We start from the raw sequence: 17059 nt of genomic DNA on the forward strand, positions 1-17059 counted from the left end.
CCGCCAGCTTTTTTGAAGCCTTCTTGTTTCTCTTGGATCTGTCCATGCCTCCACCTGTGATAAAGTAAGTGGAAAGAACGCAGAGTCTCCTTACCTGCTGTTCCCGGCTTTTAAATTCTGCCGCTAAGGGGAACGTCGTTCCCCCTGCTGTGACTCGTTGCAATGCGTGTAGCGATATAATATGCATGTGTCCTGGCGGGGTTCTTCACGTAGTCACTCACGTGACTCCGAAGTAAAATTAAATAATTTAAAACATTATAAAAGTAAAATAAGGACAAACAGATACTTGTGTGTAGTTTTTTCCCCCAGAGCATTTGCAGGACTGTTCAACTGAGGGGTCAAGGAGGAGGCTGCGGTAGAGCTGGAAGTCAAAGGTGCCAGTAGCTGACCTTTATCGTGTCTCAGATGTTTGAAACAGAGAAACATAGAAAATAGATGGAGGAGTAGGCAATTCGGCCCTTCAAGCCAGCCCCGCCAATCAATATGATTATGGCTGATCATGTGAGGTGAGCTGAGCCTCAGGCAGCTGACCGTTCTCTGAGGAACGGCCCGACTGTCGATCAGCTTGATTTTACTCAATGAAACAGAATACTTGAGGCATGCACGGACGTAGGCAACAATCCTATAGATAGCCCACTTGACGAAAAAGACGCAGTAGGGTCATGGGCAGATTCATGGGTAATCTTTGGCCCCATTTCCGTAACCGGCTTCCGTTTCCGAACTCCTGTCCAAAAGATTCTATAGCAACTGGAATCTCCATATTGCTATTATTTTACCAAATACCGCAGTTGTGAACAGTGTGATCAAATTAATTACAGAGTGCAAGTTTAATACAAACATCAACTCAAACATAGCACATGAGCATTTAAAAAGAAATTGAAAAAAAATGTCAAAAAAAGAAAATTAAAAAAAACATTACAAAAAGAAAATTAACAGAATTATAATTTATTGACATATTAATCGTTAACAACAAATGGCAGAATTATGAATTCACAGAATTATGAATAATGGGTCTAACACTATCACACACACAAACTGTTCCCCCGCAACGCTGATTACACTGCGAGAGGGATTTACAAAGTCGGGTCGGGTCGGGTTTACTGAAATGGCCGACGAAAAGGCTGACGTTCCGCTCCGTAGCGTACTACACGTCAGCCCATTGGTTTTAGCAGGAGCGCACTATCTTGCTTGCTATAGGATCTTTGGACGTAGGTGCTGTGCATTTGCATTTTTACTGCATGTTGCCCACGGATCAGTATATTTCAAAGAGAAGACCCAAGAGACTGAAGTTACTGGTCTCTGGAGCAACAACACCTGCTGGTGGGCCTGTTGATTGTTGCATCAGTATTTGGCAGGTTAGGATATCATATTAAAGTGATCAAAATCTTATCTAAATATTCATTTTATTCCCTGGAATTTCCTCTTTAGGAATGATTTTAGTTTTGGAATTTTTAATGAATTGTCATGAAAGCAATTCTATGCCAGATTTCTTTTTGCATCTGCAGTTAAATTAAACTGAACTTGCACGCAATTTGCTTAATATTCACCGCATTTCAACATTAACCCTATTGAAGTACTAACGGATAAGCATAGGACAAAACAATTAACCGATACAAGACATACTTTTGTGTGGATTCAACTCTAAAGGAAGGAAATATGGTCAGAACAGAGGAAGGGAAGACAGGAAACCCTGTGGGTCTTCTTTGAAGATTCAGATTCAGATTCAGATTCAGATTCAATTTTAATTGTCATTGTCAGTGTACAGTACAGAGACAACAAAATGCATTTAGCATCTCCTTTGAAGAGCGACATAGCAAACGATTTTGAATTAAAAAAAAAAAAATAATAAGTGTCCGTGGGGGGGGGGTGATTGGCAGTCACCGAGGTACGTTGTTTAGTAGATTGACAGCGGCCGGAAAGAAGCTGTTCCTCGACCTGCTGGTTCGGCAACGGAGAGACCTGTAGCGCCTCCCGGATGGTAGGAGGGTAAACAGTCCATGGTTGGGGTGAGAGCAGTCCTTGGCGATGCTGAGTGCCCTCCGCAGACAGCGCTTGCTTTGGGCAGACTCAATGGAGGGGAGCGTGGAACCGGTGATGCGTTGGGCAATTTTCACCACCCTCTGCAATGCCTTCCGGTCGGAGACAGAGCAGTTGCCATACCATACTGTGATGCAGTTGGTAAGGATGCTCTCGATGGTGCAGCGGTAGAAGTTCACCAGGATCTGAGGAGACAGATGGACCTTCTTCAGTCTTCTCAGGAAGAAGAGACGCTGATGAGCCTTCTTGATCAGAGTAGAGGTATTGTGGGTCCAAGAGAGGTCATCGGAGATGTTGACTCCCAGGAACCTGAAGCTAGAAACACGTTCCACCTCCGTCCCGTTAATGTGGATGGGGGTGTGCGTGCCGCCTCTGGACTTCCTGAAATGCTGAAAGTGAGGAAGCACTAAATTACTTTTTATGAGTGAAAGAGAGCAGACCAATAATTAAAAGATAGGTCAAAGTGTGAGAATAGTTGCTTGAATACATTGGTGATATGCAGAGTACTGCCCTGCCAACTGCAAATTCAGAAGATTCAGAAGATTGTCACCCATCAACTACACAGGATGAAGTGAGGAACGAACTGTATCACTTTAAATAACCACGAAAAAATATCATTCATGACTGCTGATTTGGATAACTTTAGCAGATAGTGCATCAACGTCATAGAAAGTTGCAGGCTAACTATTTCTAAATAGTAGCTTCCTCAAAACACTTGTGTGGGTTTAGTTGAAACCACTAAAGTAAGCAATGTATGTAACTCTAAGCTCATAAATCCTACAAATGTTACAGTAGGTGAGGCGAAAAAACCTTTGGGCTGACAAAATCATTTTTTTCTTAAGCAAATAGTAATTGTAACCAGAAAGCTGGTAAAAAATGTTTTTGATCACATTAAGCAAAATGGACATTGGGGAGGGGACAATGATGCATCATTATTCTCTTTATGTGTAAAATCAGCATTTCCTACACTTCCCACAAGCAGAAAAATATCACCATGTGATGAGAGACTGTTGTCATCAATAGAAAGAGGGCAGCATCAACCAACAAAGCTGGACACAAAATGCTGGAGTAATTCAGCAGGGCAGACAGTATCTCTGGAGAGAAGGAATGGGTGATGTTTTGGGTCGAGACCGTTCTTCAGACCCGAAACGTCACCCATTCCTTATCTCCAGAGATGCTGCCTGTCCCGCAGATACTCCAGCATTTTATGTCTATCTTCAGCATCTGTAGTTCCTTCATGCATAAGATTAAGCTGGAGCTGGATAGATTGCTAGGATGCTGAAAGCTGGTGTCATTTGCAGAGAATGAGGACAATGGCATTATGAGATTGCCTCCAAAAGACAACACAGACTGCTGTAGTTTGGATGGGTTAAACACTGCAAAAGAAAATCACGTACAAGGGGATACAAATGTTGATGTTGTTTTACAGAGATACTATTTAGAATCAAACAAGGCAACAGCTGACAAGAATAAAGACATGAAGAAAACCCCGCAGGAAATGGCTGGTGACAATGTGCACATGGATGGAACTATTCTATTAGACAATCGCATGCTTTTTCTGATTTCTGTTTATTCTATTATTAATTGTTAGAATCATTTGATTTGATTTTTTTCCCATTACCCATGCTTTCAAGAACACGCATATTGATTACTCCAACAAAATGATTAACAGAATATATGTGATAAATGTACAGCATCTTTTATTGATTTTTAATAATCTGGAGGTTGGTGGCAAGGGCAACATTTATTGTCCCATACTTGATTACCTTTGAGAAAATAGTGGTGAGCTAATTTCTTGAATAGCTGTCATCCACCTGGTGAGGCTTTTCCCATTGTGCTCTTGGGTCGAAATTCCTGGATTTGTATCCAGCCCCAATGAAGGAATAGTGATACATTTCCTAGACAGGATGGTGTGTAATTGTAGGTGGTGATGTACCCTTGCATCTTCTGCCCTTGTCTTTCTTGGCTGTGGTGGTTCTTATAGATGGTGGAAAAGCCTTCAGGTGTCAGGACGTGAGTAATTCACCATAGGATACTCAATATCTAACCTGGCCCTGTAACCTGGTATTTACACTTGGCTGCTGTATTTATCATCTACAATATTCCTTGCAGCTGCTCACCCTATCTACCTTGACAGCACCTCCCAAACATACAACAACCACTGCTACCAAGAAAGACAAGGACAGAAGCTGTGGAATACATCACCATAAGCAAATACCACCCCAAGGTATGGGCGGTGGGAACTTAGCAACGGTAATGTTATTGACCATCAAGAATGAGTGGTTAGATTCCCTCTTGGGGATCTTTGCCTAGCACTTTTGGGGCACATGCATTATTTGGAATTTGTCAATCCAACCCTGAATATTCTATAAGGTCTTGTTGCATTTGAAGAGGATTTGTGAATGGAAATGAACATTGTGTAATCAACAGTAAACAGTGCCACTTATGACATAATGAAAGAAAGGTCGTTAATGAAGCAGCTGAAGATGATTGGGCTGTGGACACTGCCCCATGGAACTCCTGCACTGAAACCCTGGAGCTGGGATGATTGAGCAATTATCTTTCTTCATGTAAGGTATGACTAATGAAATGAATGTTACCGCTTTATGTCCATTTAGTTCACTTTTACTCAAGGAACCTTTAAGCCATAATCAGTTGATCGTTGTCTTAATGTTGAAAAAAGCCACTCTTTAGAATTTGCTCTTTAGTCCATCTTTGGACCAATGCAGTGATGAAATCTGGAGTGGGGGAGTCCTGGAAAAAACCCGAATTGGACGTCAGTGAGTCATTTATTACCTTCGAGTAGATGGTTGTGAGCTATCATCATGTGAGACCATGACACTTGGCAGTTCTGTCAATTACAGCTTTAATCCAGTAGGTTTATATGTGTACATTTATGTGCATGGTTATGATATTCATCATCATATGGCTGGTGAGTAAGTGCCGGATGAGGCTTTGTTATAAAGTTATCATTTATTGTCATTATCCATTGATGCTCACCTATTCATAATATCTAGAGTGACCAATGGCTGGGGACAAATCAGCTAATGTAGTCTGACTTCAAAGCCCATCAAAAGGTATCAATTTCTTTGGATCTCTACGTAGAACATTTTTTGAAAAGAGTTCAAACTTCCCAGAGCTTTGTGCTGGTTCCTTGCACAAGAAAACCTGAATTACTTGAATTGGAACTGGGGTAATTCCTGGACAGTGATTTAAACTGATATAGCAGTGGAAATGGAAGACATAAAATATGGAACAGAAAGGAAACTAAATGGGTCAAAGGGCGTGAGAAAGCAGAAGGAATAATGAAAATTATGAAACATAAGATTGAAAAGAGGAATAAAGAGAATCATTAATAAAAGTGTTTAGGGATAGTTAGCATATAGATTAATACGCAATGTTAGGGTATCAGAAACATCCATGGCCATGGAAAAGGATATATAAGAGAAAAACATTTTAGTTTGAACAGGTTGCGCAGATGATTTTTAAATTCAATATGAAAATAATAAATAACAAAGAACCAAGGAACAGTGAAGTGAGGTAATGGGGAATTCATCCAAAAATTTGCTGTGCAGAGATGTTGGCAAATAGTACAATGGATCAAGAGCTATATGAAAAATGCATTTCGTTGTCTCTGTACTGTACTCTGACAATGACAATTAAATTGAATCTGAATCTGAGCAGTTTGAAGGGTAATGAAGAATATGAAGAGTAGGTGATAACGCTAGGATTTATCACAGCAGTGTAAAATACCAAACAGCCGCTATGCAATGGACCTACAATAGTTTAGGCCTGGAGCTTGCAGGTGGAGAATTAGGTGGGGCTCAAATCCCAATGTATAGGATGTCACAGACTTTGCAATCAAAACATATATTTTACATGTTTCATCAATGCAGCATGTCTAGGAAATTAGGTAAGTCCAGAGTCGAGGACAGATGTAGAGGAAGGGGTGGGCATCAAACCATGTTTATAGAGAGAGGGCCTGGTGGGTCGGCAGGAAGGTAATTATTATTGATGATTTTGATGGCAAGGTGTATCGTTCATTGATCATGATGGTTATTGATCATCCAAAGGGATAGGGAGCTGCTGATTTGGGTGTTGGGAGTGTTGCGTACTAGGGATATCAGCTTGAGTTCAATGAGGATTGTGTTGCATCAGATTAGGTGGAAGGCGAGTGAAGATAGTGAGCTTGTTGAGGGTGGAAGGCAAATGAAGATGATGAGCTTGTTGAGTTGTAAGGCAAGTGAAGATAGTGAGATTCTTGTAGCATGATGGGTTCAACAAAAAGAGTTGGAAGATCAAGTAAAAGGGAGCTACCCAGAGCGAGTCACTAGTAGCATTCATATGCAGCTCCTTTACTTTGATCAGAGGAATGCTTCATGAGCCTTTTGAAAGCCTAATGGGTCTGTCCCACTTAGGCAATTTTTTAGGTAACTGCAGGTGACTAGTTTGTCCACGCATGTTCGCTGGTGGTCGCCGGGAGTAGACTCCTCAGTTGCGCAAAAAGTCAAAGCGTCTTTCTGGTCGCCGCTAAATTTTCAACATGTTGAAAATTTTTCGGCGACAGTGGGTTTGACGCCAATGAGCATAGCTTGACCTCTCCTGAAGTAGGTGCTGTCATAGGTTGTCGCCAGGATGACGTAGGTTGTCGCCAGTTCTTCTGCGACCTGCTACCACCTGCGAATATGTGGCAACGAACTACGACTATGACAGTCGCTGGCAGTTGCCTAAAAATCGCCAAGTGGGACAGGCCCATAAGTCTGAAATAGTGACGCAGATCACATAAGTGATCTAAGTATCCCAGAAGCAGTTCATACATATATTGAAGTTTTGGAAGCTCTTGCATTCTCTAGTTTCCTTATGTGCCTGATGCTCAGAATAAAAATCACTGATTGTGTAATCCACATTGGAAGTCTTTGATTTTCTTTCATAATACAGAAATTGGTTTGCTTACAATTAAAAAATGTGGTCTTGTGCAATCTGATTTCATAGAAAAATATTGGTTTGACAGAAAAAGAAGAAAAGGCGTTCTGTGAATAGTTAGCAAGCAGCATGTGAGGTGATGTTTCTCAAGTTCAGGTCAGGTACACAATTTGCATAAACATCAGCCTCTGAACGTAAATCAGGCACATTAATTGTTTTCCCCACTTAATACAGCCAATGAGCCCTTGGAGAAATGTCAGTGGAGTATAACTTATTAAATGGATGTTTGCATACCTTGTCCCATATTAGTTTGGTGGCCATTACCAAAACATAAGTTGCTATAATTTAAAAAAATGTTTCTATCAATCCAGAAGGAGGAATGCTCCTAAAGAAGATAACGTTTTTCCAACAGCCACACTCTGCTCCTTGCTCCTGATGGCCACTGGTCCTAAAGTGGCAGCTCAGTGACACAGTGGTAGAGTTGCTACCTTACAGTGCTTGCAGCGCCAGAGACCCGGGTTTGATCCCGGCCACGGGTCCTGTCTGTATGTGCAACTGTATGTACAGTTTGTACAGTGAGGGGGAATCTTATAGAAACTTACTAAATTCTTAAGGGGTTGAGCAGGCTAGATGCAGGAAGATTGTTCCTGATGTTGGGGAAGTCCAGAACAAGGGGTCACAGTTTAAGGATAAGGGGGAAATCTTTTAGGACCGAGATGAGAAAAACATTTTTCACACAGAGAGTGGTGAATCTCTGGAATTCTCTGCCACAGAAGGTAGTTGAGGCCAGTTCATTGGCTATATTTAAGAGGGAGTTAGATGTGGCCCTTGTGGCTAAAGGGATCAGGGGGTATGGAGAGAAGGCAGATACAGGATACTGAGTTGGATGATCAGCCATGATCATATTGAATGGCGGTGCAGGCTCGAAGGGCCGAATGGCCTACTCCTGCACCTATTTTATATGTTTCTATTCTCCCCATTACCGCATGGGTTTTCTCAGATATCTTCAGTTTCCTCCCACACTCCAAAGACGTGCAAGTTTGTTGGTTAATTGGCTTGGTACGAGTGGAAATTGTCTCTAGTATGTGTAGGATGGTGTTAATGTGTGGAGATCGCTGGTCGGAGTGGATTCAGTGGGCCAAAGGACCTGTTTCCGTGCTGTATCTCTAAACTAAACTACACTAAAGCAGGTAGATCAATATTAAGAAACAGGGAACTGCAAATTCTGGTTTACAAAAAAAAAGATACAAAGCGCTGGAGTAGCTCAGTGGGTCAAGCAGCATCTCTGGAGACCATGGATAGGTGACAGTTCAGATCAGGAACCTTCTTTAGGTGTTACTCCAGCACTTTGTCTTTTTTTTAGGCCCATATTAACATCCCACATTGGGTTTAACGGGAGTCTAAAAATGACTGATGCAAGCAGCTAATTAACAAAGCCTTATGGGAAATTTCCATTTATAATTAAGGCCTCTTATTTTGGGGCAATGTTTCATTTTTAATTGTCTACTGTATATCGTGTTGTTACCTGCGAGCAAAGCACCAAGGCAAATTCCTTGAATGTATACATATTTGACTAATAAAAGTTATTCAATTCAATTCAATTCACAGCTCCTTAAATGGCTTTGAAATTCTCTCAGAGAGATATTTGCATCTAAGAAAATTGGAAATAACAATAACAAAACCATAATTTTCCATCCACCTTGGATTTATATTTTCTCTTTACAAAAGTTGTCTGCTATTTTTTTTTCTTTATCAATGCCGATTTCTTGACAACTTGGTTAAGCTTTAGTCAAATGATCCAATGTTGTGGAGTGAAATGGAAAATAATATTGACTAGATAAGTTCAGTGAAGAAGGAAAGTACCAGCCTTTTGCAAAGAATTAACGGATCAATTGTAATTTATTTTGTAATATTTTGTAATAACATTCACATTTAAATTGCATTAAATGCATAAGAAAGAAAATGCAACAGTGTGCAATAAACAGGAATTGATTATAAGACGTATACAGGATAGAATTAAAACACTGTAACATTGGAATCTGGAGCATTCATTTGTTTTATTACATATTTGATTTTAACATTTATATATATTTATATATATAAAACAGAAATAGTTGCCACAACTCACAAACTGTGGCCAAGGCAATTTATGTTCAGAACTGCACTGTAGCCAAATTAATCAAGGAAAACATGGAGTGCCATATAAACTATATGTACAAGAAATATGGAAGGTACCTAGGTTTTCATCATAACACTGGTGCCAATGTTGAATCATTTTGTATTTTGAAATGACTTTTTGTAAAAAATATACATTTGATATTTTAACAAAACAATACTGCAAAACTTTGGAATTAAATGCACATTCTAAAAACACATACAATACAATAAGATCAACACAAAATGCTGGAGTAACAGCGAGACAGGCAGCATCTCTAGACCTTCTAGCCAAAAGGTCACAGAACTCCCGCTGAGTTACTCCAGCAATTTGTCCCACTGAATTCCTCCAGCATTTTGTGTCTATCTTTGGTGTGAACCAGTATCTGCAGTTCCTTTCAACAGATACAATGTTGTGTTCCAATTTGCTGACAATATGACATTGTGAATGACATCAACCGCCACAACTTCTCCACCCCCCTTTCTCACTCTAACCTCTCCCCCCCCCGAACGTAAAAATATATATAAAATGATTTCCTTCGCTCCATAGTTGCTGCCTCACCCGCTGGGTTTCGCCAGCATTTTTGTCTACCTTCGATTTTCCAGAATCTGCAGTTCCTTCTTAAACATTGTGAATGTAAATGAAGCTTTATGAAGTTCTAGTTTCAAGCTTGTTTGTGATGAAATGGTCACAATAATTGTAAATACAAAAATAATGTGGCGTTATAAGGAGATATAGTTAAGTGAAAATATTGAAAGGCATCTCAGTGGCAATTTTCCTTTGCTATTCATTGTGAAATCTAAAACACTGTTATATTCTCATTTACAATTTCTCTATAAATGGTGAATTTCCACCCTACTACCAAATAGTTTAGCACTAAATAAGGATGGGCAAACAATAGAGTACTCATCCAAGAAAACAACTCAATCTATATCTGCTCAAGCAGGACATTGCATTAATATCATCATTACAGAATCTTACCATGGAATAAAATACATACATTACAGGTGTTGAACAATTGTGAATATTTTATTGGTTGAGAATGTGAGTTAAAATGTTTGCTATTCAAATTAATAAGATCATATGCCTCTTTAAGAATGATGTACACCAGTGGAGGAGTAACAGCATTTCTTTATCACCTACACCAGTTATATGACTAAGATGCAGATAAAGTGAAAAGGGCATGGGTCCGGCCCAAGGTCCACTTTAAAGCACTAAATTTGAAAATTTGAGAATCTCTTTTCTATCAGGTATAACCTATGAGTTGCAAGCCATACACTGCAAGCCATTTCCGCACATGTAACATTTATTAATTGAAAGCTTGTCATCTCAGGCTCATTGATCAGTAATATGTTTTGAAGTGGATTCAATTAAGAACCAAGTGTATTTTGGTGACTGGAAAGTGCAGAGTCAGACCCTTCAAGTGCCTCAACAATGGTTTCCCCAGTCAATGGGTCTGTTCAAACGTTATTCCTAATTTGGATGTTTCTCAAGTTGCAGCGAATGCTTAATAATCATGAGTGATATTCCAGATGGCAGTTCCTTAAGCAAAACATGTATTTGGAATGCATATCCATATCAGCCATATTGTTGCAGAGGGAATACAATTTGCAATGTGGATGTTTTTCTTTCCTTGATAACACTTTTCTGCCCAGTATCAGGAAGAATCAGCATTCTTCCTTGAGATGGTTGCATGGAATGTGAATTATGATGAACTATATTTATTACTGGAACGTGAATTGCTGTGGTCCAGTCCGTGATCGATGCCATTTGGCTTCCATTTGATGCAGGATTGCTTCTCATCCAAGGGCAACACGTGCATCATTGTCTTCCTCTGGAACCAGCAGCAGAGGCAGGACTGTATGTAACAAAGAACATTTTGTAATTCCTATCATGTTATATACATGAGAAAACCAAGAGAGCAGCTAAGTGAACAAGTAGTCATATAATTTTACTCGGGAAAGGCCAAGGGCCAGAACTTTTGAACATTCAAATCTCTGAAACAATTGGAGCAAAGAATCAGCAAGTATTGTTCAATTTTCTATTGGTACTTTTTAGTTGCCGTATCTTAATCCGTTCTCATGTCCTACTGTGCCTGACCCACTTATGTGGCATTCAGCTGAGAAGACAACAACATGTTTTTTCCCCCAACACAGTTTCATGAAATGTAATAAAACAGAAAATTCCCTTTCAGGGAAGACCATGCATTGTTGCATCAGAAATAGATCATTGTGCCTGTGATGATTGTTTGTACGAATAACTCAGTTTATCTAACCCTTTTATTTTCCCAATGTCAATATTAATATATCCGCAAATATCAAGAATCAAAAATAAATCAGTTCCTTGTGCTCAATCTGTTTAACCCCACAGATTGCAATAATTATTATTGACATAACTAGTTAAAATGTAATTAAATAACGGTTGGGTTAGCTGTAAAAATACCAATTTAGGAATTAATGACTTTCACTGTTTACTATTCCTTACACTCGCTGTAATTATGCCTATAGAAACATTTGCTGGTGTGGCAGAGGAACTATAATTATGACAAACAATTTGCTTGGTTTTTAGAGATGCATTTTATTGCCAATTTCATATAATAATTTCTTTATTGCAGGTTACAAATCAATTCCAGTCATAACATTAGAATATGGTTCATGTAATTAAGCAATTTAATAGGGTCACCTGATGTTTCATCACCAGTGTTCCAGGGAATTCCAGCTACATGCATTGTTTAACCAATTATTTGCATGCAAAATAAAGCAGGTTGAATTTCTTTAAGTCTATGCATAACTGCTATTTCATGGGATGGGATGGAAACATTATTGGCAAGGTTAGCATCTATAGTTCATCCCCAATTATTATTTTAACTAAGTACCAGTACTTTGCAGGTGATTTCAGAAAACATTCATGGGCTTGGGACTACATACGAGACCAGGTGAGGATTGCAGTTGTCCTTCTCTGAAGAACATAGGTGAACTAAAATAATAAAATAATAATTCACTAATGTCACGATCGACATTATTGATACAAGCTTTTCATTCCAAATGTTATTTGCTTGGATTTAAACTTCCAGCTTTTGTGGTGGGATTTCAATCCACATATTCCTGGAAAGATCGTCCAGGCTTTTCGATACTAGTAACCTAGTAACTAGTACCATTGTTTAAGAAGGAACTGCAGATGCTGGAAAATCAAAGGTGGACAAAAATGCTGGAGAAACTCAGCGGGTGAAGCAGCTTCTATGGAGCGAAGGAAATAGGCGACGTTTCATCATGAAACCACACCTATTTCTTTCACTCCATAGATGCTGCCTCACCCGCTGAGTTTCTCCAGCATTTATCTACCTAGTAACTTAACCACTACAGCCAAATATCTGAAGGCTCAATTTGATATTATAATTGAAGGTGAATTTCTAGAACATGTAAATTATATTGTGGATCTAACTGGAACATCAGTGATGAAACAGGTTAACAAAACTCCAACATCAGCATTTAAACTAACAAATGATGGTAGTTTGCAAATAACCGTTCAATGGAAAGAAAAAAAAGTCTGTTGCACTTTTAATTTTTAGTCTCTTGTGAAAGGCATTCTACAACCCTTGCATTCATTGATTTTTGGGGAGGGACTCGCAACCAAATTCAGTGTTGTCCTTGCTCACCACCTACACACATGACTCATCCAGGAATCATCGATGAACATTCATGGAAAGCCCTTCTGGTAGCAGGAGTCTGTCTCATTGAGAATATCAAACTCATTATAGGTTGCGATTCTAAACAAGGGCCTTCAGTTATCTTTAGCTTGCTATTGTCCAAAGTAGTACTCTGAAATCATTCATTACATCCTGCAATATTTCAATATTTTCAAATAATTGCTGAAATCAGATTTGTATTATAATATGTTAATTTATCTTATTCTACTTAATTTTAAGACTACCCCTGATGTTCTCAGAGAGGATGGTAAATCTTTAAGGATTATTGAGGTTGGAATATTGGAGGTATTTACAAAGGAGGTAGATATATTTTATGAAATGTCAGGAAATTGACATAAATGAAATGAGGACTGTAAATCAGCCATGCTTCTACTGAATGGTAAACCTGAGGGGCCAAGGGACCTAATTTTTCTCTGATTTTTTTAATGTTCTTATTTCACAAAAGTGATTTGAATTGGATGACATTCGAATAACACTAGAAAACACAAGGTCAGGCATAATACCCCAGTTATTGCAAACTGATTACTTCTCCTGTTCTCATAGTTAGATGTTTGAAGAATAATAATGGTCAGACAATGGGACGTAGATTATAATTCTCCAAATCAGGTTTATTAAAAGGAGAAAAAATGTCAAACTAAACAGTAGCAATAAGTTACATAACTGGTTTAGTTATCTTACAACATAATTCCAATAAAACGGCAATGCTTTGTGGAGCTTCTAATAAAACAGCATTTGGGTTGACTTCAGTAACAAGCTTATTGAACATCCATTTGATCAATTCTACAACAACTGATAAAGAACTGGACATAGTTAAGGGAACCATCTATGATGAAATGGGACTAGACGGCACGGTGTCCCCAGTTAAACCTTTTCCAATATCCCCTTCTACCTGCATCACCTTCCTGATAACCGTGTTGATGTGGCATCTGCTACAAAAGGCATGTTTATGTATTAAAGGCATTTAAGATTATCCTTGATCTCTCAAAAGAGACATCAGCACATGGCTGCCTATATAGTTCGTGGAATAAATCAGGTCTGATAATGAACCATTAGCAATTATACTATAGATGTCTAGAGAGGTAACATCCCACTACGGTCATGAATGATGCACCAAGCAAAAATACTGGCATGCAGCATCTATGAAGAGAGAAGCAGACATCATGGCGACTGTTTGCATGCAGGTCCCAGAGGACGATCTATCATCCAATACAATCACCCTACTCTTTCAAATATTTTTTCTTCCTTTAAATCTAGCAACATTTCTAGTTGTTCCAAAAATACCTATTGTACTTGAGTTTGCCTTGGTTGTATTTTATGTATGGAATTATCTGAACTGAATGGATAGCATGCAAAGCAAAGCTTTTCACTGTACTTCAATATTAAACCTACACCTAAACAATGTTTCATGTCAATGGGCTTTTATCAGTGCTGGGAAATCTCAGGCAACAAGCATGCTTTAAGTTGCAGAGAAGGGGGGAGGGGAGTTGGAACAGTGGAAAGAATAAAGAAATGTTCTGCAATAGGGTGAGGCAAAGAGAGACTGAATTAGTCGTGGTTGCGAAAGGGTATTGAAGGCTCATTAATCACAGGTAATCTGTCTGGAGAAGGTATACAGGGAGGGAGCTAGAGTGAGTCAACTCAAGAGAGTTTGATTGTCATGTGTCACAGATAGGACAATTAAATTCTTGTTTGCTGCAGCACAACAGAATATGTAAACAGAATAAGTGAAAGAACAAACAAGTTAGGCAGCATTTATAGAGATAATCTAATCCCCAAAAAATGCGGATGCGGAAAATCTGAGACAATAACAGAAAATGCGGAAAACACTCAGAAAGAGGGGAGAGAGAGAAAGAGAGCAGTTTTAATGTCAGATGACACAAAGCACTGGAGTAACAGGGATAGGTGATATTTCAGGTTGAGATGCATCTTCAGACTAGAAAGCTGAAAAAGGTGAGAGGCAGTACAAAACATGGCAGGCAATAGGTCAACACAGGTGAAGGGGGGGGGGGGGGGGGTTGGCAGATGGTTGAGACAAAAGCTAGACAGAAATTTCAATGTGGGAATGGAAAGGGGAGTTAAAATGGTTAACAACTGCGAGATCCAGTAGGTCAAGTGCAAGTGTTCAGCGATACAGTTGGTGAGTCTACGCTTGGTCTCGCAGATATACAGGAGTCCACATTGGGAGACTGGATGCAGTGGATAAGGAAAAAACACGTGAACCTCTCTCACCTAGAAAGGCTGCTGCAGTCCATGGATGGAGGCGAGGGAAGAGGTAGGGACAAGTGTTACGTCTCCTGCAGTTACTGGGAAATGTACCTGGGGAGGGGGTGGTTTGGGTGGGAAAGGATGAGCGAAACAAGTTGTAGAGAGAGCAGTCTCTACAGAAGATGGAAAGAGGTGGAGATAGGAAGATGTGATCGATACTAAATATCAGCTATCACTGCACAAACAGCTGAAAATGCAGCGGAAAGTTAGTGCTGTGGTACAATAGTGGTTGGTTAGCTTTGTCAACAAATGTGGCTGCCCCTCCATGGAGTCATGCTTCAATGCAAGCCTATTATTATGTAAGCTGAAATGGCAGTGAGAGCCAAACATTCACACTTGTCACCAACTCAGCTTAAAGGGACATTGAACAGAGAGATATCTTTATTTTTTGTGTGCAATATTGCAGTTCCCCATTATTTATGTGGTCTAATTGCCTGGAATCATAGCCTTGAGGAAGGGATGCATTTGGGATAGCCTGCAGGAGCTTGGTGAGTTTATGGACCTACAGACAATTGGACCATTGTCTTTTAGTTGCCCTGTTACTTTAATTATCACTGACACAATCTTTCTCTCCCACAAGCTCTGCACTTGTTTGAATCTGCCCCCAACTCAGCAAATTATTATACATTTAAACTCAGCCTAGACAATTAAGTGCTATTTGGTTTTGTTCATTTAGCTAAGTTTTGAACCAGTTCCATCCCAAGTCAAGAAAATGAAAATTGGCCTTCTTCGTTATTCTGACATATCGACTATGAAAAGTACAAAAGTCCTTGTGAGATTCATTTCAAAATACATTAGCTAAAAAGTACCATTAATAGGCTCACACATATTGATTTTGATTAGCTTGCTATTTGAACAATGTTAAATGTCTTAACATTTTAGTCTTAAGATCTATCACGTGGAATCAAACAGTAAATGTTTAGGATGCACGCAGATCTTCAAAACAACTATGCTGCTACCTGAAAGCAGTTCTTGAACCTCTTGCTGACAAAGTAGAGTGCAATAGGATTGATGCAGGAATTGAGGGAAGCCATATTGATGCCAATGTAGTTCATCACCAGGAGGAAACTGGAAAACAATGCAGAATTATTAAAATGGTTACTTATAGTGTTCGAATATTTAATCATGCAATCAACATTTCAAGCACTCATTGTCAATTTACTCACTCACAAATCACAATTAATCACAAACCTTAAATTAAATGTATATGTATCTTCTTAGGTTTAGTATGTATTAAGATAACAAATCACTTTATTATATTTCTTAATATTAACATATGCATGACTGGCACAAAGAATGAATTGGTGATTGTAGAGCTTCTCATCATGTTCTTGGGACTGGATAAGATACTTTATTGCTATTTCATTATCCTTCAAATGTCCTTATTTCAAGCTAAGGTCCAATTCATGGTAAGGTCTCTCAAGTAGCAAGTGGAGTTGACCTGCATTGGAACATTGGCCAAAGTACTGGGTACATTCTATGCTTACAATACAACCAAGTGAACCTTTATGTTCACATACTTGATTATTCCCTTTTACAGACGGTGCAGTTTCTTAAGGGTATAAATAGGATCGGGCAAGGGGATTGTGTATGTAAAGGGGGAGTGTTATTATTTTGAGTGTTAAAACCCTCTTGCATTAGATCCATGCTTACATTTCAAAGTGTCTGATGCATCCTGTAGGGGTTGTGTTAGGTACTACATAAATTAAAGTATTTTCCCACTCATTCGTTCCTGGCTTTACTTTGACAAAAGGTTGTGAATGTTTTAGGTCAAAAATCAATGGGTTTATAAACCCAATATACGCTTAAAGCTCAGGGGAAGTTCTCTAATAAACATCTCAGTTGGAGCATAACTTGGCTGCCAAACACAGAGAACGATAGACACAATAGATATAAGCTGATTAAAAGCTATAAGCCTGGCATCGTTTGCATATATATTGGGAGTTTTAAATGCCTCCCATCACACAATTTAT

The 17059-nt window shown here is 39.1% G+C and overlaps 1 protein-coding gene across 2 annotated transcripts in view; it reads right to left on the reverse strand.

Moving 5' to 3' along the window:
• Nucleotides 1–10123: 10123 nt before the first annotated feature.
• Nucleotides 10124–17059, reverse strand: part of LOC129697975 (endothelin receptor type B-like) — a 31483-nt gene continuing 24547 nt past the window's right edge. For both annotated transcript variants that reach the window (XM_055636777.1, XM_055636778.1), the window contains 2 exons: nt 16046–16154; nt 10124–10973 (listed from right to left, as the gene is read on the reverse strand). In XM_055636777.1, coding sequence (XP_055492752.1) covers nt 10821–10973; nt 16046–16154 — 262 coding nt within the window. In that variant the 3' untranslated portion in view covers nt 10124–10820. The remainder of the gene's footprint in view (nt 10974–16045; nt 16155–17059) is intronic.

The sequence above is a fragment of the Leucoraja erinacea genome, chromosome 6 (genome assembly GCF_028641065.1).
Source record: "Leucoraja erinacea ecotype New England chromosome 6, Leri_hhj_1, whole genome shotgun sequence".
Lineage (NCBI taxonomy): Eukaryota > Metazoa > Chordata > Chondrichthyes > Rajiformes > Rajidae > Leucoraja > Leucoraja erinaceus.